Raw genomic sequence first — 24,015 nt, 5'->3', positions numbered from 1 at the left:
GTCATCTATGTAGTAATTTGACTAAAAAGAACTAATTATTTATGCTTTTAAGTTGCAAGCAACCAAACAAAGGGGTCATGAATTTAAATCTTACAGAGACTACTCTACTACCTTACAAAAGTAGATCAGAGACATACAATACCTCAAATGTCGATCAGTAACCAAGACCAAAGATCAATGATCGTAACTCTGAATTCATAGAATTGAACACCATAGATGAGGGGAAAAAACGATAGATAGGTTATGAAAACAGTACCTTGCTCAGGATAGAATGATCTGTCTCATCCTTCAGATTAACCAAGGGCGATAGGATATGTTAAAAGTAGCTTGGGACTAAAACCATTTACTGAGGCCTACAGCCAACATTAAATATATGCAGTCAAACTACAGTGCGAGTTTTGAGGATCACCAAGTACAGACAAAAAGGAAGGCAAATTCAACTTGCAATACTGGCAGCTGGTATCATCAGAAGACCAAAACTACTGAAAAACATGTGGCTTTGCTTTTACACATGAAAGCCGTTGTGAATATAGACTTGATGCATGCTCAAGTGGATGGGGATCCTCATGCTGCCATTTTCAAAGAAATCTGTGAAGGTACCGGTATCAGATAAAGGTCAAAATAACCAGGTCCCAACAATGCCTGCATTGGAAGACTCTAAGCGAACTAGGAAGAGTTATGTCAACATCTCTAGTATTCTGCACTTTTTGGTATCAAAAGAATTTCGGGTACAGATGCAGTATCCAGCTCCCAACAACCTTGAAGTTTCCCTCCTCTCTCATTTGTCAGTCTGAATGAAGGTATCCTATGAGAGAATCTAACATATTCACAAGCAGGTATGTCCATGGTCCCAGCCGTTGTTTCCGCATCTTGTTTGAAAACAGCTCTGTAACCATCTACCTTGGCTAAAGTTCTGGCTTTAATGGCCGCATCACTACATTGACAAATCTCTACCACATCATATTCACAGTTCTCCCAATCTGATTGTCTCCATCCAGCATCCCAATTCTTATATACAGCCCAAATCTCACCATGGCTAGGAAGAATATCATACCTGCCCTTTTTAGCATTTGGTTTGGCCTGTACAAGATGAGAAAAAGCACTCATGTTATCAAATTCCACAATATGACGATGCTCCACTTTAAAGGTTCCACAGGAGATTGGCATTGCCTCACTCATCAAACTTTTCTGCTGTGCTGACATAGGACAAGGTTCGAGCCATGCAACATGCACTTTATGATTTAACTCAACTTTCTTTACCAAGCCATAGTAGTTGGGATGCCCATCAATCTCACTAAATAATGCCCAAATCTGACCACATTGAACATTTCCAAGTGTCCTTACATCATCAAAATTATGGAATTCAGCTTCAGGATGTTCAAAGGTTGAGGGGTTTGAAGATGAAATAGGAGCCAAATTTTCATTTTCAGAAGAGACGTGCTCAGTATCCAACTCATCTTTCTCAGTTGTATCTATTTTAGGTGGTTTTGCATCATTTTTGGCATGCCTCCAATCTGCCTCACCCTTTACATTGTTCTGGGACAAGTTTTGACTTGTGCTGTTCTTAGGTCCCTGGAGTCCACTAGTTCCAGGCTTCTCCACATAAGATTTGATGCCTGAACCACTAGGCTCATTCAAATTCTCAGTTCTGCTTGTAACACTGCAGAGATTTATAGAAGGAAATGACTCAGAAAAGTTGATAGGAAGAGATGCAGGATCAAGTTCCAGACACCCTTGAGGAATACCTTCTCTTTCGGTCCCAGTCAACCTGTAAGAAGGAACATTATGAGAAAATCTCAGTATCTCATCTGGTGGGATCACATGTGAAGCCATAACCTTTTCTTCCGATCGCATGAACAGGCTTACAAAACCAGTTATTTTTACTAAAGGTGTCACTTGAACTCCAGTTCCTTCAGCAAAGTCTGAGAGAACTTCTACAACTTCATATTCATAGAGCCTATGATTGTCGGCATCCAAGCTCCATTGAATATTCCAATTCTTGAAGAGAGTCCAGACCTCACCCTTTCTTGGATATATATTATATGAGTTCCTCTTTTTCCCTTTCCCTTTTTCCCAAGACATGACATGAGAAAACATCAACTGGTCTTCAGAGGACTCTGGGGAACCAAGTATGTAATTCCCGCAAGCAATTGGCAATTCCGCATCACACCAAGTATCCACAACATCATTCATGACATTACACTCAAGCCAAGTGAACTGTATCTTGAAAGGTGTGCTACAAACTTGACGAATTCGTGCATAAAATCGAGGCATCCCATCAACATCATCATAAAGAGCCCATATCTGATCAACCGCAAACTCACTTATGTGCCTAAGCTTATCGAAGTCAAAAAATTCTGGATCAGGATACGAGAATGTATCCTGCTCAGGAGCAGCCATAGTGCTAGGAGCATTAGAAGTCACTCTTTCACACACTGACTTCCCTCTAATGTCTATATTGGCCTGTTTACTTCCATTTGCCTGTTCCTTGAAGGATTCATCTTTGAGGTTATTCTTGAAATTTCCCTCAGTGGAACCACTGATGTTGCTTCCAAGAACAACTTCATCAGAAGTTCCTGACGATAGATGTCTTGGCTTCTTACAACTTGGAGAATCAGAAAAGTCTTCAGCATCAGCATCAGCATTACTTCCAACTTCACTATAGTTGACATTCTGCTTGTGCCTGGTCGACCTTCGAGTTGGTGCAGATGACGAAGAAACATACTGTGTTTGAGGGTCATTTACCTGAGTAGCCTCATCTTCACTATCACCAGTGGTGTCTGAATCACTAGACTCTATAACATGCTTTCTGCTTCTCTTCTGATTAACTTTAGCAGTTGGAGGTTTGGCACCCCTCTTTGCGCCACCAGTATGATCCACCTTATTTCTTTCCACATTGGGTTGACCCTCAGTAAAAGAGGCATTTCCAGATTGACTTGGCTGGTTAATATTATTTACCTGTTGATGCACATGGGGATTAAAGGTGTTCCATGATTGGCTAGGGTGTCCTCCAGTGGCTGCAACTTTTGCACTTATATCATATGCAATGAAAGCTTTCAGACAGTTTTGACAGCGGATGGACTTGTTCATTATGCTCTTGTAGTACTGGTATCTTATGCCACAAACAGGGCAAATCGTCCAAAAAGTCTGATTAGTGGCAAATGCTGAAGGTTGTTTCTGCTGATTATTAAAGCCATTAAGGTTCACAGCACTAAAATTATCACTAGCATAAGTTTTCTTCCTCATCTGTGGAGCAGGTTGGCAGGATGGGTCAACTCTTGGGGATACCTTCCTTTTCATGTCATAAAGATGTCGTTTTATCTTATCAGACAGAACAACATTTGCTTCTCCAATTAATTTGAAGGCAGCCTCAGCACCTGCAAATTTGTTCTTGTCAGGATGAAGTAGAAGCGCAAGTTTTCTGAACTGTTTCTTGATAGATGAGTCATCTACTGCTGGCTCTAGTTGCAGAACTCCATACCAATCCATCTCTCCACCAACTTTAACATCAGCAGAGCAATGAACTTCACAAACAGTAAGCATCTGAGAGAGATGCTCAAGCTCTGGGAAGAGATTCTGAGCCTTTTGAACAATCTTCAGTGCCCCAGCAAAATCTTTATTTTGCATCTTCTTTTCGGCAATATCCCTGGCTCTGAGAGCCTCTTCCTTGTTACACTCCATTAGATATTACTATGATCAAATATCCTTGTAGAAGCAGAAGATAATTCTCTTCACTTTAAGTATTAGCAACAAAAGAATCCTGCTTCCTATTGAACTCATTTTACATAGCGATATCATTGAAAATGAATAAACATCCTATGCTGAATCCTTTCATCACTAACTGATTCTTTAAATGATCATACGGCCCATAGAACAATTTTCACTGCTTCTTACCTGCATATCAACATAGATTTATAAATCTTTTCAAATTTAAGTAGCAATGTGACATTAGGCTTCCTGAAATAACAGATAATCAGTTGAAATTTTGAAAACAAACTTTGAAGTTATTTAGCTGTGGCATTGTTATTTTACCATCAAATAAGAATTTTCATTTGAAAACTTCTAACCAAAATATCCAAGAATGTTCTTACATTTATATGACACAGAAAAACAGAAGCACTTTGAATGCTGATCCACTTTGCTTTGTCATTTTCTAAATACATTTGACGATCCCACATCCATTAACCCTTCAACAACTTTAACTTAAAAAAAAATACTTTGATCGTCAATAGACTTTGTTTTATCATTTTATAAATACATTTGACAACTTTACACCCATTAACCCTTCAACAACTTTATGAACCTTTTTTCATGAGTGTGATCGTCATTTAAACATTTTTTTAGTGTAAACTCCATTTAAACATTGTATTAATATTTAATACGATTTTAGATCAATCAGCCCTTTTGTTAATTTGATGAATCTTTTTTGTTGCTTACATCTCACCATTTTGACTCCATCAATTCCATGATATGGTAGTCAGGTATTTAAATATTACTAGCATATTATGCTAACTGAAGAGGAGCCTTCACGCAATAGTAAAATTGTTGTCATGTGACATGTTGTGTATAATAGACTCTTCCCAAGACCCCGCATTGGCTGGAGCTTCGTACACCGGGCTGCTCTTTTTTTTTAAGTATATTATGCTAACTAATCCAAAGTTTACATGCCACCCACTTAAACATGCCCATACTTGATATTGTTGGTCAAATGATAGCATTCTTATAAAAAGAATCCACACACTATCGATAGTCAAGCAAAGTAGAATTTGTTGGCATTTGACTGATTAACATAGCTATGGTCTTAACTTAGTACGATGCTTGTTTCTGCAGCCAAAAGAAATAAAAAATCAGTTGGATAATCAAGTGTCACAATAACTCAGTTTACTAAAAAAAAGAGCAGCTGGGTGAACGAATCTCTCATTAATAAGGGACCGGAGAAGGATCGGACTATATTGGATCTATTGTATGCAGTCTTACCCTATATTGCAAGAGGATATTTCCACGACTCGAACTAACGACCACAAGGTCACATGATACCAACTTTATCGTTAAGTCAAGACTCCCCCTTCAATAACTCAGTTTACTAGAGAAGAATTAATTAAAAGTAATGATATTGGAAATTTAAAAAGAATTTTTGGAGTTCTCGGTAATGGATTTTATTAAACCAAACTTTATTTTCTTGAATGCCAAGTGATTTAACAAGACTTTTATGTGCATCAAACTGATCAGCCCTACTGCCAAATCATGTGTATGGCAGATGTCATGACGCAACGTTACACACTACAAAAACTAAATGACTTCAGCATAGGGATCAACCTTGCTGAGCTATATTCCTTGCAGCGGCTTCCAAAGCATCCTCCTGACTTTGGGATCCTTTTTCCATGTCTTATATTTCTCCTAGATTTGCAAGGAATTTAGCATTAAATAGGTAAGTATTTCAAGAAAATTCTCACCGTCTACTTCCTGAGTAAAGTAAATGGTGCCCTTAACACCCTCACTGCTAGTCTGCTACCCAGAAGCCAGAACAGCAACAACCTTCACCATTTTCATAAGTTTTCTACGCATCAGGCATCAAGCACAAAGAAAGATATGAACATCGCGGTCAAAGACATCAGCTAAACGTCTTAAAGGTAAGTAGAAAATGCTAAAATAATATTTACCCACTCAACGACCATTCAAATGGTTTAAGCAATCAATGTTTTCTTCCAAATACAAGGAGGAAACAAATCAACAAAAGCTTCAGTCGGAAGAAGGAAACAAATCAACAAAAGCTTCAGTCGGAATAAACTATAAAGAAATATAATCAAACACAAGAGTACCACAGATCATATGAGAGAGAAGCTTAAGCTATCAAATCTAAGGAAACCCATTTTGTCTTTATAATACCAAATTGAAGCAGCTAGAAAAGTCAAACAAAAACAGAAGTAACAAAACCTAGCAATAAAAAATAAACCAACTACATCACGGGACACAAAAATTTCTAGAACCTCACATTAGATGTGTAATAGATGGGAAAGTTTACCTTAGATAAATGGATTAAATTCTAAGAAAATAGTAACGGGATCTATGAGATATCAGATTTACCCAGATAGCCCTTATTTTTTTTCCTGAAAGATTCAAAGGTGAGGAGGACAGAAGACTGGCAAAGTAGTGTGTGAATTGGCTAGTGGAAACCAGTAACCATTAAATAGAGAAAAAAGTGAACAAACAGTCCAACTCAAGGACCAGCGACCACGAGAGCAAGCTTAAGTCTAGTGGAGCTATGTAACCAGTCAGTAAGACTGCAAAGGAGCAAATGAACTATTATATATACATATACATAATGTTTTTTATTTATAGCTCTATTTAATATTATTTCAAACAGGAACCCATGGTCTTTTTCTTTGCCCTTGCACAGGAGGTCACAATATGGTCAGTTTACCACAATGAATTTCTTAGAGAAGGAGAAGAGAGCTCAACTTTTAAGTAGCTTTCATTAGTTTATCTCGATGGAAAGAATTGACAAAAGGAGTCCAAATCTCACCATTTTGATTCCATTAATTCCATGATCATGTAATCAGGATCTAAATATTACTAGCATATTATGCTTATTAGTCCAAAGTTTCAGAATGAAGACATGCCGCCCACTTAAACATGTCCTTGTTAGTCATTTTGAAGTAGCATTTTGATAAAAGAATCCACACACTATCTATAGTCAAGCAAGTAGAATTTGCCAACATTTGACTCATTAACCTAGTTGTGGTAGCTTAACTTTGTATGTTTCTTGTTTCTGCAAAGAAAAAAGAAAATCCAAGTAGATAATCAAGTGTCACAATATCATGGTTTATTAGAGGAGCATTAATAGAAAGTAATCAGTATGAGATGATATTGGAAATATAAAAAAATATCTATTTAGAATTCTCAATAATGGATTTTATTAAACCAAAATTTATATTCTTGAATGCCTAGTAATTTTAAAAAGAATTATGTGAATCAAACATGTTAATCCTACGACCAAATCATATGTATGTCACGATGCAACCTTACACAATGCACAGAATAAATGATTTCAGCATCAATTACCAAACCTTCCAAATGCCTATTTAGTTGTTTTGACAACCTTTAGTTGATGAGAACAAAAACAGGTCCATTTACCCATTTACTCTCAAGGATCATTGAAACACTAATATCAGCTAAGATATAGAAAGTTACATGATGTATTGTGGAACTACGAAAGCAAATCACTCAAAAATTACAAAGAAAATAATTCATAGCTACTGAAAATACTAAGAGTTCAAACGAGTAAACTAATGACTTATGCAACAAAATGTCAGCATCTAAAGAATGGTAGGCTACCATCTTCACCTTCTAGCAAGTATTGAGTCCAAAGATGCAGGTGAAGACAATCCTGCTGAACTTTCTTAAGAAAATCTGCACAGAAACCAAGGATGATTCAATTAGACTCTAATGAAGAGATGATATCATTCCTTGTGAAAAGGTAACGAAAATAAGCACACAGAAAGGTTTGCTGAAACAGAAAGTATATATAGAGTACCGTTACTCCGATGCTAAACTATACATCCAAGTGTAATTTAGAAATGTAGAAAATTATAAGCAAGCTCCTTTCATTCTATAATATTAAATAAATTTAAAAAATGGATTAGCGTATAAGATTATCATTCAAGGTCGTCCAGGATTAACAAGCACATGTGACTGGCCGCTGATAAACCGGCGCAAACCGCAAGTCAATAGTTTGCTAGCAAAAAAAGATATTCGTATAAGAATGCGCCAATCTCCGTGTTATTCACACTTAACCCCTAACTAATTCAGGACATGGACGACCGAGCCTGCAAAACGGAACGAATCTACCAAGGTAAAGCAAAACGAAGAAACCAAAACCACAACAAACTACGAATAACACTGTTCTAGTTACATCAGAACCCTAAAAAGAGTATAGCAGCCACGAAGAAACCAAAACCCCAAATCCCACAGACTTCAGACGAACACTAAAGCCCAAAACAACAAACTACGCCTCTTAATCGCCAGCGGAGCACAGGAAGAGAGGATGTACCCGGGATGCCCTACGCCGGGTGATCAGCGAGGGCGAGGGCGGGGAATCCGAGGTCCCCGATATGGGGAGAGAAAAAAAAGTCTGAAGAGGAGGGAGTTAGAAGCCTGCCAATGCGACGCCCGCCGGAACCCTAACTCAGTGGCGGACGACTGATTTCGCTCAGCGTCGTCGACGATGGAGGCAGAAGCGAAGGGGCGGAGGCCTTCGCCGACTTCCCAAACTTAAAATGTGGAAGAAGAGAGTAGACCCGTTGACGAATAAGTAGACCCCACCAGCAGTTTTCCCATTAACAATGAGTGTGCGCATTCGGGGTTAGTTTGTCGAGTCGCTTTAGAAAAACGAGTGCGTTGCACATGAATTAGCGACCCAACAGGAAGCTGAGTGTGTCGAAAAAGAGAAGGAGGGACCCGCACTTCCAACCAATAATGAGAGGGGTAGCCGTTGCGGTACGTGATGTCTTGGCACTGGAAGGCAAATCTTGGCCACATGAAATTCCCTCCGAATTTGAGATCCTTCCTTCCAATGTCAAGCTGTGTGTTTACTACGAGGGATCAGCCTTTCTAGCACAAGGAAACCCCTAGTGGCTCACTCGATTACCTAGTTTTTCGATTAATTCGAACACTAAGGGGGCATTTGATTGAGAGTTGTTGTTGATACTCTTAGTAGATTATCAATAAAAATTTTATTTGATTTAGGTAATCAATGATTCCCGATAATGTAACATCTTCATCGCGTCAACAATTGAGGTAATAGCATAGCTAGGATCTTTAATTGTCTTGGACTAAATTATAAAAAAAAATAATACATACATGTATAATAAATATTTACAAACATATAATATTTAGATATCAATATCCTTTTACAAAGTTTAAATTTCATATAAAATACTTCAATATCTACTTAAGTTGTGCTCGACGAGATTTTAGAGTATAAAACTCGTCTATTATTGATTCCAAATCTATTTTCTAAGACAATTATCGTTCTATGTAGAGAATCATGCAATCAGAAAGTAAATCATCATCCATCTTATTGCGACGTATCATTTTGAGAAATTTCATGGCTGAAAAGGCTCTTTGCCGTTGCAGTTGATATAGGAAGAGTCAATACAAGACGAATTAATCTCTGAATCATAACATAACTTTCAGCCTTTTTGGTCACAACCATTTCTCTATATAATACAGAAAGAGTAGATATTTATTGAAACTCAAAATCACAAACTATGTCAAATTGATAGTGTTCTAATTCAGCTTTCAAAGCATGAATTTCTTGTTGAGTGAAATCAATAGGATAAAATTTGATGCAAGCTTGTAAATATCGTCCACATTAAATTTTTTAAATGGATCAATAGAATCTAAAGCTGAACAAAGAGCAAGAAGTTCCATTGTTGCTGGATCGAATGCACGGATGAATCACGTGTTTTTTTCAAAAAAAAAATCGTTCGTTTAAAACCAGAGTTAGAAAATAAGCTTTGAAAAGCGTGCAGTAGAAAATAAGAAATACGAAGCAGGAGAACACAGAATGATTTTACTTCATTCAGAGCCTTCGGCGACTCCTACTCAACGGCTTAGGTTCCTCAAACCTTTGCTTTGGCCAATCCACTATAATCCTCGACCGGGGAAAACCCCGGTTATTTGAATACAAAGGATAGGAAGTATGTCACACTTCCTATTTATAAATTAAGTACAAGCAGTAAGAATAATGTTACCAAACACTTTTGTAGATTGTCAATTAGCTCCGTGTGTTGGAGTTGTCTTCCGACAGCAAGTGGACGTTGTCGTATTGTAGCTTGGGCCGCCACAGAAGAAGGGCGTTGGTCGAAGCTATATAATTCATGCACTGACCAAAGTTTTATATAGGCACTATTGAGTTTATCTAGATCTGTAAATGTTTTTAAAAAAATGTAAAACTTGATCCACGCCTTGCAGTTTATCTTATCCAGGATCAAAGAATAATTCAAATAATATATATATATATATATAATTTTTATAGAAAATTTTATCCTCCTTAAATATTTATTATAGGAATAATTTTATCATTTAATAAAATTTCAGATTAGCAAAATGAATAATAATGAAGATTAATTTTACAGAGTTCACATGCAAAATTAACTTTGCCCATATACCAAATAAACCCTATAAAATAGAGTTAGTATAATAATAAGATATACTAAAATATAGAATATTCAAAATTAATTAGATCATGTCAATCCAGACCAGGATCTAACCAGGCCTCAACTTAGATCACTCAAATGGGTCTAAGTTGGACCGCGCCTAAAGTTTCAAAATGGAACTCGTCCTCACTGGTTCGCTCCTCCAGTGACTTACCTTACTTACCTTAGCGCAGCTTTATTAGACTTCTCTAACCCACCAGATCTTTTGCCAAGGCTCAACCACCATGGTCTTCCTGCCAAGTCTCCACCAACTTGGTCTTCAGGCAATTGTCCCAATTGGACTTCCTGCCAGGACTCAACCATCATGGTCTTCAGCCTGGTGTCTGGTTCTAAGTCTTTCAACCTTGTACACTTAGTAAGAAGGTTAAACCCATAATAAATCTAACTTTAACCTATTTGTCATTCATCAAAACTTGAGTTAGACAGTTAGTGCAAACTGCACCAACAGTTGCCTCACTAAATCTATAATTTAATTTCATCATTTGAAAATCTATTACAGCATTAAAAATATCATAGTGATAATGATGCTCAACTGTGACATGATCCCGTTGTTGATAATAACAACTAACTTTATAACCACCACTCATATTAGGCATCTCAATATTATGTCGTTCACAAAAAGCCTTTACTTTCTCAAAAAATTCATCTCATTCATCTTCTCTAAATTTTAGAAAGATGGCTATTGTGGTTGAGATAAATTTTAAAGCATTCACAATGTCTTGTGATTTATTTTGTAGAGCTTGACAAAGAATGTTAATGGTTTCTAAGATCTTTTCCATAAAAACAACACAAACAAAATTCAAAACTAATAATTATGTTGCATAAACCACTAGCATCTCCACGTATTGCACTATTTAGCCCATTTTCACTAAGATTTCCAAGGATCTTACAAGTTGCTACATACATGTCTATCAAGTTTCTAACAAAATCATAATGAGAACTCCAACGAGTAGCACCAGATCTATGCAATGTACCAACTTGATTAGCCCCTGTACCAGACTTACGCTCACCAATAGCCAATATATATGCAATCTCTTCTTGTTGAGCAGATTGTAAATCACTAAGACGTTTAAGAGACGAAGTGACGAAGTTTACAATGGAAGTCAAATAAGAAAAGAATTGCCAAATAGAAGGCACATCCTTAGCAGCTGCAACCAATGTTAACTATAACGATGTCCAAAACAATATACATCATAGGCATATGGGCAATCTCTAAGAAATAATGCTTGAAGCCCATTCCATTCACCATGCATTTTACTAGCACCATCATACTCTTGTCCCCTCATATTATGGATTTGAATATTGTGTTGAACAAAGATGTCAGAAATTGATTTCTTAAGGTTTGTCGATATTGTGTCCTCAACACTCAAAATCTCAAAGAAACGTTCCACTAAAAAATCAGAATTATTAACAAATCTTAAAATAAGGGTCATTTGCTCCTTTTTAGATTCATCGTGAGCTTCATCAACAAGAATACAAAACTTGGCATTTCCCAATTCATCTCGAATCATTATTCTCACTTTATTAGCAAGAAAATGCAATATTTCCTTTTGAATTTGCGGAGAAGTGTATTTAGCATTTTGCAGAGCATTATGTAACACAACTTTTGCAATTTTATCATTTAAATGTGTTTGAAATTTTAATTCAATCTGAGGAACTTCATCATCATGGCCTCTAAAAGGACATCCTTGAGTTGCAAGCCATAATAACCCTTCAATTGTTGCCTTTAGATGTAATCTATTCTTTACAATTTCTTTTTCAGATTGAGCATTCATCACTTTGTCAATATTTTGCTTTGGTTTCATTAAATCCTGAACACATTTCACACATATATTATGTGATAAAGACAATGAACCAACATGAATAAGAAATGCACATTTTTCTCCATCATTAACTCTCTTCCAACTGTTAAATCCTTCAAAAACAAGTGCAGAATGAGCCAATGAATTACTTGCATTCTCAAAAAGAAAGCATGGAAAACGATATGCTTTGTCCTTTGAAGGTGAATATTCTAGCCAAGGAAATTATTTGAACCAAGCATATTGAAATCGACAATTTTGCTTTCCAATTTTTGTTCTTGGATACTCAGCAAGTTTGGGTTGATAAGGCCCTGCTTTGATATATGCTCTTCTAATCTCATCCCGCTCATTAACAGGGTATTCACAAATCAATTTTTGTAATCTTGGATCTCGTTCAATAAAAGAAATATCAAATTCTTCCTCTTTTTGTTCTATTGGCCTAGATACAGAAAGAGGTTGTAAATCGGAAGTAGAGGATCCAACTATTGGTCTCAGAGGTATATCACATTGCAATTGATTATCAAATTCAAATTGATCATCTCTCTCTGTAAAAAATGACAGTAATATTTTTAACTTTTTATTTGAAGGTTGGTGTTCCATTTATAACCTAAGGACAAAAAAAACAACTAAAAATTAATTATTTATAACCTAAGAATAAAAAATGACTACCAATCAATTATAACAAACTCAAACACAATAATAAATCAATTTAATTCATAACATTCTCAAATATTAGAGTCATAATTTTTAGATAATTAAAAATAAATAAATAATTTTAAATAAAATCTCAACTAAAAATTTAAAATTACTTGTAATTTACCACTTCAAGATAAGAGAAGTTGATTGTCTACCTGTAAAATTTAGTACAGTGCTGAAACTTGAAATGCCTAGAATTAAAAGAAAAGACTTTAAAAGGGAACAAATATGCAAATTGAAAATGTAATTATAATTGGCAATGTTAATTTGTCTGCCTGCCTACACCTACCTATTTATATTTTCTTTTTAATATAAATTTTGAATAAGGGAATAATATAATATTTATCTTTAATAGAGCTAATGGCTAAGGGAACAATATAAATTGAAAGAAAAAATAATAGCAAGCTTTAAAATTTGTTGCGGCGGCTATAACTAAGAAAATGGTTATAAAATAAAACTCAATTTCTAAACTGGAAAAAGAAACAAAGAGGAAAGGAGATGATCTCGGACCTATGACATTGAACGGCTTGAAAAATGGATCCCAACTGAGCGGCCTCTATTGTCGTTATGAGACTGAGCGGCTCCTTGATGCGTCGAACGACAAATAAAAGAAAACTCTTTTTTTTCTTCCATTAAACCATGTAAGTAGGGTTTTTATTACACTCCTCTAAGTATTTGGCAAAAGGCCCTGGACGTTGTTCACCTGAACCGTCGTACCGACCGTAGTATTCACCACCACGATCAGACTTTACTTTCTTTATCTTTCTGTTAAGTTGATTTTCAACTTCAGCCTTAAATGACTTGAACACGTCCAATGTTTGAGCCTTTTCCTAAATAAGAAAAATGTATACATATCTAGAGAAATCGTCTATGAATGATACGAAATAGCGTTGACCATTCCAAGAAGGAATTGGAAATGGTCCACATACATCCGTATGTATCAACTCAAGGACTTCCGTAGCTCTATATGCATTCAATTTTCTATCTTTGGTTTGTTTTCCTTTAATGCATTCAACACAGACATTAAAGTCCGTGAAATCAATGGAATTCAGGATCTCATCTGACACAAGACGTTCAACTCTATTTCTAGAGATGTGACCTAGACGTTTGTGTCATAATGCACCCGAAGTATTATCATTTAGTTTTCGTTTAGTACCTCTTGATTCAATGTTTAGGGTTTCATTATATGAAGCATTTGTATCAAGTAAATATAGATTGTCATATTGCATTAATGAACCGGTTCCAACAACTGAATTACCAATAGATAACTTAAACTGATTGTTTCCAAATGAACAAGAGTAACCAGATTTGTCCAAATAACAAACAGAAATTAAATTCCGTCTAAAAGACGGTACCACAAAAGTATCTATTAAATCCAAATAGTGACCAGTACTGAGTAACAATCTAAAGTGCCCTATTGCTTCAACTTCTACCGATTTTCCATCGCCCACAAAAATGCGTCTTTCAGCATCACTTGGCTTTCGGTAGTTCAGGCAACCCTGCATTGAAATACTGATGTTAGTAGTAGCACCGGAGTCTAACCACCAAGTATTTCCAGGTACTGAAGCTAAATTTACTTCAGAACAAACCAAATTAAGAAACATACCCTTTCTCTCGCGTCATGCACGATATTTGGTACATTCCTTCATTATGTGTCCAGCCTTATTGCAAAAGAAACAATCTCCTTTGTTTTGTTTCTTTGCACTTGGACCTGCAGCATCCACATTCTTCCTTTTCTTGCCCTTATCCTTAGAGGTGCTTGCTAGATGAGCACTTTCAGTCTTTTCTTGCTTCAATCTCTCTTCCTCTTGAACACAATGAGAGATCAGTTCATTCAAATTACACGTTTCCTTTTGACAGTTAAAACTGACCTTAAAGTGGTTGAATTGAACTGGAAGAGAAATCAGAATGAGATGCACAAGTAACTCCTCATGCAAATCAAGCTTTAATGCCTTAAGTTTTGAAGCAAGACTGGACATCTCCATGATGTACTCCCATATATTACCATTGCCCTTATACTTCATTGAAATCAAGCTCTTAAGAATAATGCTTGTTTCAGCCTTATCGCTTTTGGCAAAGCACTTTTCAAGTTCTGCAAGGTAATCTTTAGCATTGGTGGTGTCCTTAGACACAGCACACCTGAACACCTCCGGAATTACACGCTTAATGATCATTAGATTCATGCGGTTAGAGCGTTCCCACTTCTCAAATTTAGCTTTCTCTTCAAGAGAGCTAGCTACCGTAGGAGTAGGGGGTTGCTCCGTCCGTATCGCAAGGTCCATGTCCATGCATCCGAGAACTATCTGAATGTTCTCCTTCCAGTCCTTAAAGTTTGAACCATTAAGGACCGGTATTGAATTTAAGTTGGCAGAGATATTTGCAATATTAACTGAAAAGAGAACAGAAAATAAACTGTAAATAACATGCTCACTACTTTAATTTTTTTTTTCAATCTAGTTCAAAATAATTAGCAAACCCATCCAAGATATCTGGTGCACCATTAATTTCAAGTCTTTGGACAGTAAAATTAATTGCTAGTAATATTCTTGTTGTAATAATCAAACACTAACAATAAAGCACGACAAATAACAAACCCCTCTTTGGATTGATTTGCTATTTTCATGTGAAATCTTTATAATTGTTACATGTTTACTATCACAGGTAATTTATGTATTCCGGTCAACCATTGACCGTCCTTTGGGCTGATCAAATGATCACATGGAAATACACAATTACAAGCATTCAAAATTCAAAATTAAATAAACCAAATAGAGAGGTCACTTTGGCAACATCATAATTCAACTTATTTAATTTGAATAAAGAACTATGCTAATTAAAGAACCAGATTAAAAATGAAGGTTAATCTTTAAATGAACTCATGGTCATGTAATTAAATTAACTCTTTCCTTTAATTAATTAACTGACGGCCATATAATTAACTGTAAAATTTAATTAACTCACAGCCATGTAAAATTAGATTAACTGTAATTATTTAATCTAATTTCATATTGGTGGTGTTAAGTCAAATTCATTACTTTCTGTTCATTTAATACAAATGAACACATTACTGTTCATCTAATTTCATGCTGGAAGTCTTATGTCATTAAATGGTGTTATGTCATTAAATGAATACGCTACTGTTCATTTAATGGACACGCCTAAAAAAAAAAACCGATGCCACGTTTTGGTGGTGGTTATTTTTTTTTAATTAACTTTTAAAAAAAAACAACCACGTTGCCAATGCAACGTTTCATTTTTTTTAATTAACTTTAATAAAAAAAAACAAAACAACCACGTTGCAAAAAAAAACCGACGCAACGTTTCATGTTTGTTTTTTTTTAATTAACTTGATTAATTTACGTTCTCTGCTTGAGAAACGAGTGTTCTCCGGCCGCCCACCGCCTGCACTGGCCTTGCCGGCGCCTGGACGAGGCCGCCCTTTTCTTGCCAAATCGCCGACGCCACGAGACGCGGACAGTGCTGCCGTGTTCGTCGTCGGCCAAACTCGCAGAGAAATCGCGAAAAATAGAACAACAATGTGTTCAGGATGGAAAAATTAGAAAAACACAATAGAATTTCTTAAGAACTGAGATAACTTGGCTCTGATACCAATTGTTGATATTTTTCTTAATGTTGAGAAATCTCAACGCATGTATCGTCTATCCAATTCTTAAGAAACAACAAGAAGTAAATTCGGAAGTGTACCGGAATCCATCGCTAGCAGCCGAGGATGATCTTCCAAAAGGTGCAGAGTTCCTTAGGTTTCCGTAGTTTCTCTGACGATGGGGATTCAGAAAAATAATTCTGTCGCTCTGCCTTTTGGGGACCATAACCCCTTATAAAGATTGACATAATTCTAATTTAGTCCCTCATCAAATTAGAATTACAAAATGTTATCCACATTTATAATTCATAACAATTATGCCCTTAAATCAAATTCCGAATAAAATTAGATCACATATTGACTTAATTATTTGATGACCATATATATTCATTTAATTATATAATTGTCCCATTAGATGCTAACAATTTGCAGTGGACAAACTTTGACATATAAGAACATGTTAATGTTAGAGAGGGGTTGAATAACGTTTAATATTTTTAAGAGGTGATAGTAAATTTCTAAACTAACAAAGTACGTAGTAGAAATAAATAAACCAATAATCTAACTTAACCTATCAGAATAAGCATGCACAATAAAGCTTAAACTCTAATATATCAAGGATAGTAAAACACAATACTTAATGGCAAATTAAGAATATTCACTAAGTTAGATCGATTATGGCAAGTTTAAGAAGATGCAATAATTAAGATCTATTATGATAAGATTAAGAGGATGCGATAGTTAAAATAAAATGAATTCTTATTAAAACTTTTTTTTCAAAAAGTTTCTCGAGGCGGAGAAATATTTCTAACAAGAATCAAAAATTAAGCACAAATAAAAAAAATATAAGGCAACTTGAATAAAAGATTACAAGCTCAAGTTATCGTTGATCTTTAAGTGCACATACATCACGTCGGCACAAGGAAGCAGAAGCACAACAAACAAAATGTTGAGGGTGAGAATTGTTGTTCCAAAGCATGCCTCGAGCTTCCTTTTACAAAAATATCGATGCTAACATAATATTATTCTGGTCGATTAAAAGTTCCTCAGGTCTCCAGAGTATGCTGACATTATTGTAAATTTTATATTCAAATTTTAAATCTGTCGATAATGTTTCAGCAAACTTCGGTAGCCTAAACTCTTTTCGAGGGCTTGGAGCATAGTCAAATAATTATCTTAACAGACTCCTTTGAATAGCTAGATAACGTTATCGTCGATCACTTGGAAGCTACTCTGGTTGCCTGGACCACGAAGGTCGCCTGCACCTCCCTTCAGTCACTTGGAAGTTTTCAACTCCGTCAATCAAAACTTATTCTTAGCCGATCGTCAGGATCTCATTCAGTCGCTTGGAACCGTCAAGTGGCTTCCTACATCGTAAAGTTAATGAGAAATAGTAGTAGTATTCTAAGTAGGTTTCGAACAACTCCTATTGCTCGAAACCTTACTTATCTTTGTCTGATACCTCCAAGACTTTGCTAGATTTTTAATTCCCAACTGACTCATCTAAACTTTGACTGTCAAGTCTTTAGCTCCCAGCTAACTTCCTTGGATTTCCTTCACGTAGTTCCCAACTAGGTCTGTCTTGCCTAATTCTTAGCCAGATATTTTTGCCTAGTCCCACTAGGTAATTTTGCTATCTGGTTCCCAATTAAAATTTTGTCATTGCTTAATCTCATTAGGTCTTTAGTCATTATCTGGTTCTCAATCAGAACTTTATCTCATATCAAGTTAATTGCATCTACACACTTGACAAAATCATCTGATCACAATCATACCTAACTTTAAACTTGATCATACATCATAACATAGGTTTGATGTGGTGCTCCCAACACCAACAAACAGTTTACTCGATTCATAACCTCCCAAGATTACTATGTCCAAAGCTAAATCTAGCATTCTACCACCTTTAATAATCTTTCTCCTTCTCAGACCAAATCTGGAGGTTAAGAAATCTCTTACAATAGTATTTTACAAATTTCAATAGAATGAAATAGTAAGAGAGAAGAGACAAGAATGAAGCACAAGAACTCTTCGCTTGCACAATGTTAAGAATGAAAGCTTGAGCACTTGAATCGAATAGGAAAATGAGAGCCAAGCATTTTTCCATAATCCAACCAAACCTTCTTTTAAAGAGCATTCAATTGAGCTGATTACTACACATGTTTTTGCCGTCAGTTGATTGCTCTTACCTATCAATCAACTGTTGTTGAAGTTTGACTGTTGACTTGATCATTGAATGGTTACTGACTTCTAATCAGTAGTTGATATCATCTTGATTTTAAATAATAGACGATTGCTAAAAGTCATCAATCGACTGCTAGCCATTAATCAAATTGATCAGTTGAGTTGTGAACATCATGTTCGCTCAAAATGGTTCATCAATTGATTCTTTAATAACAACAATCGTCTGATGCCACTTTAGTCAAACTAAGTAGTTAAGTTAAAAATATTTTGTTCGCTCAAAATACTTAAGCAGTCGATTGCTCCATGATAGCAATCCACTGCTAAGGTTATTGTGCAAACCCCGACTCAGAGTTTGCTCAATAGTCAATTGTTCATCCATAGCAATCGACTGTTATCTAAACCATTACCCTAGTTTAGGGTTTGGCTCCGCAATTGATTGTACATCCATAGCAATCGCATGCTATAAGGCTAACTTCGAATTTTGCACATTTAAACCTTCAATCGTAAAACTCCTTCCAGTTTACAATGTATCAATCGCTACCATATATTACTGATTGACTGATACACTATTTTCAATCATTCTAATGAACGAAATACGTCTAACTTCAATATCCTCATCCCATAAGTATTGAATCTCCTATCTCTAGACTTTAGTGCTTGGAGCTTCCTCATCTCCGTATCTTTATCCACCATTACATCTGATCTCTTGATCTATTTGGATTTTTTCCTTTACCGAGAATTTGACATTCAACCTTCTTGAACTTTCATGTTTTGCATCCGATCTTTCGACCTACGAGAACTTCGCCTTATCAAGAATCCAATCTCTAACTTTTTTGGACTTATCCTACCTTACATATGATGTCCAAACATACAAGGACTTTTCATGTACACTAATCATACAAGTAAGCTCCATAATTTACCTAAATTTAAATAATATCGAACATTGCTTCATATGAAAGTATGGATTGCACCAACACTAATTTCATCTATTTTTTCTCTAATTTTTTTATTCACTCTCCAACATATTTTATAGTAAGTAAAAAGTTTGTTAATATTATGTAAAAATGTGTAGTTTTAATGTACATTGTAATTTTCAAATGCAATTGTAAATTCAATATAAAGAAGGAAAGTTTTTAGAAACCAATCTTCGTGAAATTTAAAGTTCAAAACGGATCGACCCAAAATAACTCATTTCAATTTTCTCTCAATTCAATTGTATCTTTATTTATCAAAACTGATGCAATTTCTACCCTAAAAAACACTAAAACTTAACTTTTACAAAGTTAGGAGCATTTTAAAAATATATACAAGAAAAAATGTCGATTTGGATCTATTCTGTGATAAAAAGTAAAATTTGCATACGCCGTTTGAAATTTTGCTTCTCAAAAATTTTTCTTCTGAAAAATCCTTGTTGAGTGACATTATTTTGTTCTCCTAACATATAATTAAAAATATGAGTTGTGCAACGATAAAATTGTGCCCCCGAGACATAGTTAAATTGGTTACAACAGAACAGAATTGTAGAAGAGGACAAGGATTCGAATTTCGACGAAATTGAAACAGTACCTTCCTCCATCATGATACTATAGCTTCTCGATTTACCTCCTCACAGATAATCGTAGGACCGACACTTCTCGATTACCTTTTCATAGATAGTCGTAAGATCAACCGTGTAGATCCACTTTTGATACTTCGGGGGAGTCAAGTACTATATCCCCAGACTAACTGGAACATAAAAATAAAGCAGTCCTACCGTTTGACAGATTGCTGGAATATAGAACTCAGCCCTGAAGTCCAATGACACCCGAGGAAGATTCAATAGGAAAACAAGTGCATTGTTTTGTTAGTTTCGATAGAGGGAAAGCTTGGACTATAAGTTGAGAAAAGGAATGGATGCGAAGAGCGATATCAGCTAATTAAAATGGGAGAAACCAGCCCACCGCAAGCAACTCTTCCTCCAGCATTCCCAGTGGTTTTGCTCAGCTCATGCCCACCTAAAAAGGTCAGAAGTTCGTTAGAGCAGATTTCCCCAGATAAAGAGTAATGTGAGAAGGAATTAACATGGTTTCACTGTCACATCGATTGAACAAACTAGAATTGAGAATAAATTCCAAGTGTTGTTATCCCAAAAGCATAACAGACCAGAACAACGATGTACTTGATGGTAGCTACGAATCAAGAGAGAATCATTCTTTTAGTTACATACATTGTAAAGTAGATTGACATTGTAAAGTAGGCATAACTATCCTGAAGGTGACAAGATAAGCACAGTAATGCTGTGTGCAAAATATAGATTCAATAGCAAACCTAAGGCAGTCATACAACAGGAAATGATTTCCAAAATAGCATAGATGAGGGTTACACAAAATCTGTTTGTTTGGTTTTTTTTTTTTTAGGTTGAGATATAGTCACTATTGTTGGCTGGGTACAAGTGGATAATCCTGTATTTATCTCTAGATAAGCTACTTCATTTGCTGCTCTTTGACATCATTGCTACTGAAGTTAAAGTTTTTGAACAATTTCTGAAGCTTTTCACCATTATTTTCTAAACAATGATTATGTGACTTATTGTATTGCTTTGAGATGGTAAAACATAATTTAATGTGTTTTAGTTATCCTTCTTTACAATACATTATTCCTTTTTTTTTATTCCCTGTGTACACAAACCAAGCTTGGATTCATTAAGTTTGTTGTCACAACCTTTGTTTGGCACAACACAGATGGAATCGTCATGCCGTGAATGTTACTAGCCACAATGAATGGCTCACTTGGAGTGCTATTGTTTTTCTTAAGTCTCTTACTCTGTCACCCCTTATATCTTCCACTATAATCGATTCAACTATTCTAACAATAAAATTTAGTAATCTTTTTGAACATGTATATGTCATTTCAACAATTTAGCCTCATTTTATTATCTATGGAGTTTAATCAAACTGGGCTCAACTATTACCAATTTTTATATTTTGTATTTAGTAATCTCGCACATCTATCTCTCATAACTCGTAACACTCTCATTTCTCCTTCTTCTTCTTCTTCTTCTTCTTCTTATACATGTGTGTGTGTGACAACCAAACACTATGATTAACCGAGTATAGATGCTCATATAGTCATATGTTCTTATAAACGAAAGGTAGGGATTTGGTCTAACCGTGAAGGTAAACTCACAATTATTTTATAAAATAATCATTTGTCACACTTGAATAGCTCTAAAATGAGAAATTACATTATTGTATCAATCTTTTATCACATTAATATAGTTATTAGGTAATACTTTCTTCCATAAAACTAACCATAATGGTTCTCTATACTAGGGATAAAAGTGCAATGACATTATTTTAGTATGTAGCAACCTTTTCATTTGAGATGCTTAAGATCAACAAGGAAACAAGAAAGAGTGATACACTATATGATTCTAGTGCAATCCACAGGTAACCCAGCAAGAACAAATATCATTGTGATTTGTGAACAAACAATGCGGGAAATATCATAAATACAATGGTTAACATTTAAGGAAAATGCAATAAAAAAACCCTAAATCTTATCCTTCCGAAGAGAATCTCTCTTAGGACACTCAAATTATCTGAAGAGGTTCAGCTATTAGTTGATTGGCCAACAACTAGGACTGAAAATGAAGTATAATGAAAGGGGAGTTATGGGAAACATAACATTATTGTGGATTCAAAGGAAACTATTTTTTTATTTTCCAAATAGAAGTTGACAATTTGCACAACTACATAAGATAACAAATAATTAACAAGCACATAGTAATGTTTGTGAAAATTAAGGTTCAAAACAAGCAAGAAAAAGAAATGCTCCATGTGTTTGTAATCCAGCACACAGAACTAGCAGAACAGTTTATTAAAATAGTCAGTTTTCAAAGTGGAAATAATCTCGGGTGATGGTGGACAAAGATAATGAACTAATAGAACAAGCAGTTAGCACAAATTTTAGGGAAGTAAACATTACCCTTGCCCAGATCATCAGGATCTGCATGGACAATTACAGCTCTCCCAACAATAGAATTTGGTCCAGAGAGGGGAATCTGTTTGCACCAATAAATAGAACAATCTGAGTATCTCACACAATTTGGACCACAATAGTGGTTTAATCTATTTGCAAACAATCAACAACTGAGAGGGTAACAGTACCTGAAACATCAAATGGTAATAAATCAAACACTAGGAATAAAAATTGGTATTTGAGCCTGTTGCCTGTTTGGAGTAAAACATTATGGTGAATAACATGTCAAAATAGACAACGAAGTAAGATCTTAGTTACCACCCTCTCCAGCAGTGACATTGCCTAGATCACCAGCATGACGACATGCATCTTCAGGGGCTCCGTGTTCCTTTCCAGCAGGATTAAAATGAGGTCCTACAGTATGAAAGAGCATCAACACACAATCCCTACATTAAATCATTTCAATCTAGAACTTGTCAACTATGTAGATCTTCAAAAACGAAAAGGAAAAAGTTTACCGGTTGACAAGCATCCATTGGTGGTGTCTCCAAGAGCATGAACATGGAAACCATGAAGTCCAGGCTTGAGGCCAGAGATTGATCCAGTGACAGTGGTTGGACCTATCACAGAAGTTCAGCTCTAAGAAAACATATCGGATTACAAAAATCACAAAACAGCATCAAAATGGCTGTGACCCTAAATTTGCATGGAATTTAGCATTCAGTAGGCAAGGATATCAAGAGATTTCTCACCATCTCTTTCCTGAGTGAAGTAAATGGTGCCCTTAACACCCTCACTGCTACCCAGAACAGCAACAGCCTTCACCATTTTTGTAAGCGTTCTACGCATCAGACATCAAGCACAAGGAAAGGAAAGACATGAACAGCACACAGTTAAAGATTTCAGCTAAATGTCCTAAGAGTAAGTAGCAAATGATAAAATAATGTTTCCATTTGAACCCGTGACCTCTAGGTCACATAGATGTTTTGACCCATTCTAAAAACGTGTAATAAGCAATGACAATGCAATTTCCAAATTCAAGGAGGAAACAAATCAACAAAAGTTTCAGTTGGAATAAACCCCAAGGAAATACAATCAAACTCAAGAGATAAGCCCAAATCTCACTCCCTCATAGACGGACAATACCACAAATCAAATGAGAGAGAAGCCATCAAATCTTGGGAAAATCCCACTTTCTCTTCATAAAATCAAATTGATGAGCCAAATAAGGTGAAATCAAGGAAAAAGAGAAGCAATTAAACATGGCAATCACAAACAAACCAACTATAAAACGGATCACAAAAATTTCTCAACCTTCACATTGTATGTGTAATAGATGGGAAACTATACTTGGATAAATGGATCAAATTATAAGAAAATAGAAACAGAATCTACAAGATCTAAGATTTACCTAAGGCAACCTCTATTTTTTTCTAAAAGATTGAAAGGTGAGGAGGACAGAGGGAAGTAGTGTGTGGATTGGCTAGTGGAAACCAATTGCCATTAAATAGAGAAAAAAAAATGAACCAGAAGGGAAACACGTGATCTTTTC

General features: G+C 35.6%; 2 protein-coding genes across 6 annotated transcripts; both read right to left on the bottom strand.

Annotated features, from left to right (window-relative positions):
- Positions 1-316: 316 nt before the first annotated feature.
- On the bottom strand, positions 317-8,222 carry LOC141828312 (uncharacterized). Of its 5 annotated transcripts, none has more exons than XM_074715717.1 (4): positions 8,051-8,222; positions 7,336-7,410; positions 5,454-5,535; positions 317-3,894 (listed from the first exon to the last, which is right to left on the bottom strand). In XM_074715717.1, exon 4 carries the CDS (start codon positions 3,679-3,681, stop codon positions 691-693), a length of 2,991 nt encoding a protein of 996 aa, XP_074571818.1. In that variant the 5' UTR covers positions 3,682-3,894; positions 5,454-5,535; positions 7,336-7,410; positions 8,051-8,222; the 3' UTR covers positions 317-690. The 5 variants fall into 5 exon arrangements, with proteins under 5 accessions (XP_074571818.1, XP_074571817.1, XP_074571819.1 ...); XM_074715716.1 differs by having other exon boundaries at positions 7,345-7,410; XM_074715718.1 differs by lacking the exon at positions 5,454-5,535.
- An 11,982-nt stretch (positions 8,223-20,204) lies between these two features.
- On the bottom strand, positions 20,205-23,402 carry LOC141827215 (superoxide dismutase [Cu-Zn]-like). Its single transcript, XM_074714452.1, has 5 exons — positions 23,216-23,402; positions 22,982-23,083; positions 22,782-22,877; positions 22,470-22,625; positions 20,205-20,497 (listed from the first exon to the last, which is right to left on the bottom strand). The coding sequence occupies exons 1-5, from the start codon at positions 23,310-23,312 to the stop codon at positions 20,412-20,414; spliced, it is 537 nt and encodes a 178-aa protein (XP_074570553.1). The 5' UTR covers positions 23,313-23,402; the 3' UTR covers positions 20,205-20,411.
- Positions 23,403-24,015: the final 613 nt, after the last annotated feature.

This window comes from Curcuma longa, chromosome 4 (genome assembly GCF_044706935.1).
Source record: "Curcuma longa cultivar G26 ecotype Majalengka, Jawa Barat chromosome 4, ITB_CL_G26_1.1, whole genome shotgun sequence".
NCBI lineage: Eukaryota > Viridiplantae > Streptophyta > Magnoliopsida > Zingiberales > Zingiberaceae > Curcuma > Curcuma longa.
This window is presented reverse-complemented; position numbering and strand designations above follow the sequence as displayed.

Bases quoted from the DNA above. Each gene is read 5' to 3' on its own strand.
- LOC141827215 (XM_074714452.1), bottom strand. From the start codon at position 23,312: ATGCGTAGAACGCTTACAAAAATGGTGAAGGCTGTTGCTGTTCTGGGT. The intron at 22,878-22,981 runs GTAAACTTTTTC...TTCATACTGTAG, and splicing joins CAATGGATGCTTGTCAACCG to GACCTCATTTTAATCCTGCT. The intron at 20,498-22,469 runs GTAATGTTTACT...TGACCTTTTTAG, and splicing joins TCCTGATGATCTGGGCAAGG to GTGGGCATGAGCTGAGCAAA.
- LOC141828312 (XM_074715717.1), bottom strand. From the start codon at position 3,681: ATGGAGTGTAACAAGGAAGAGGCTCTCAGAGCCAGGGATATTGCCGAA.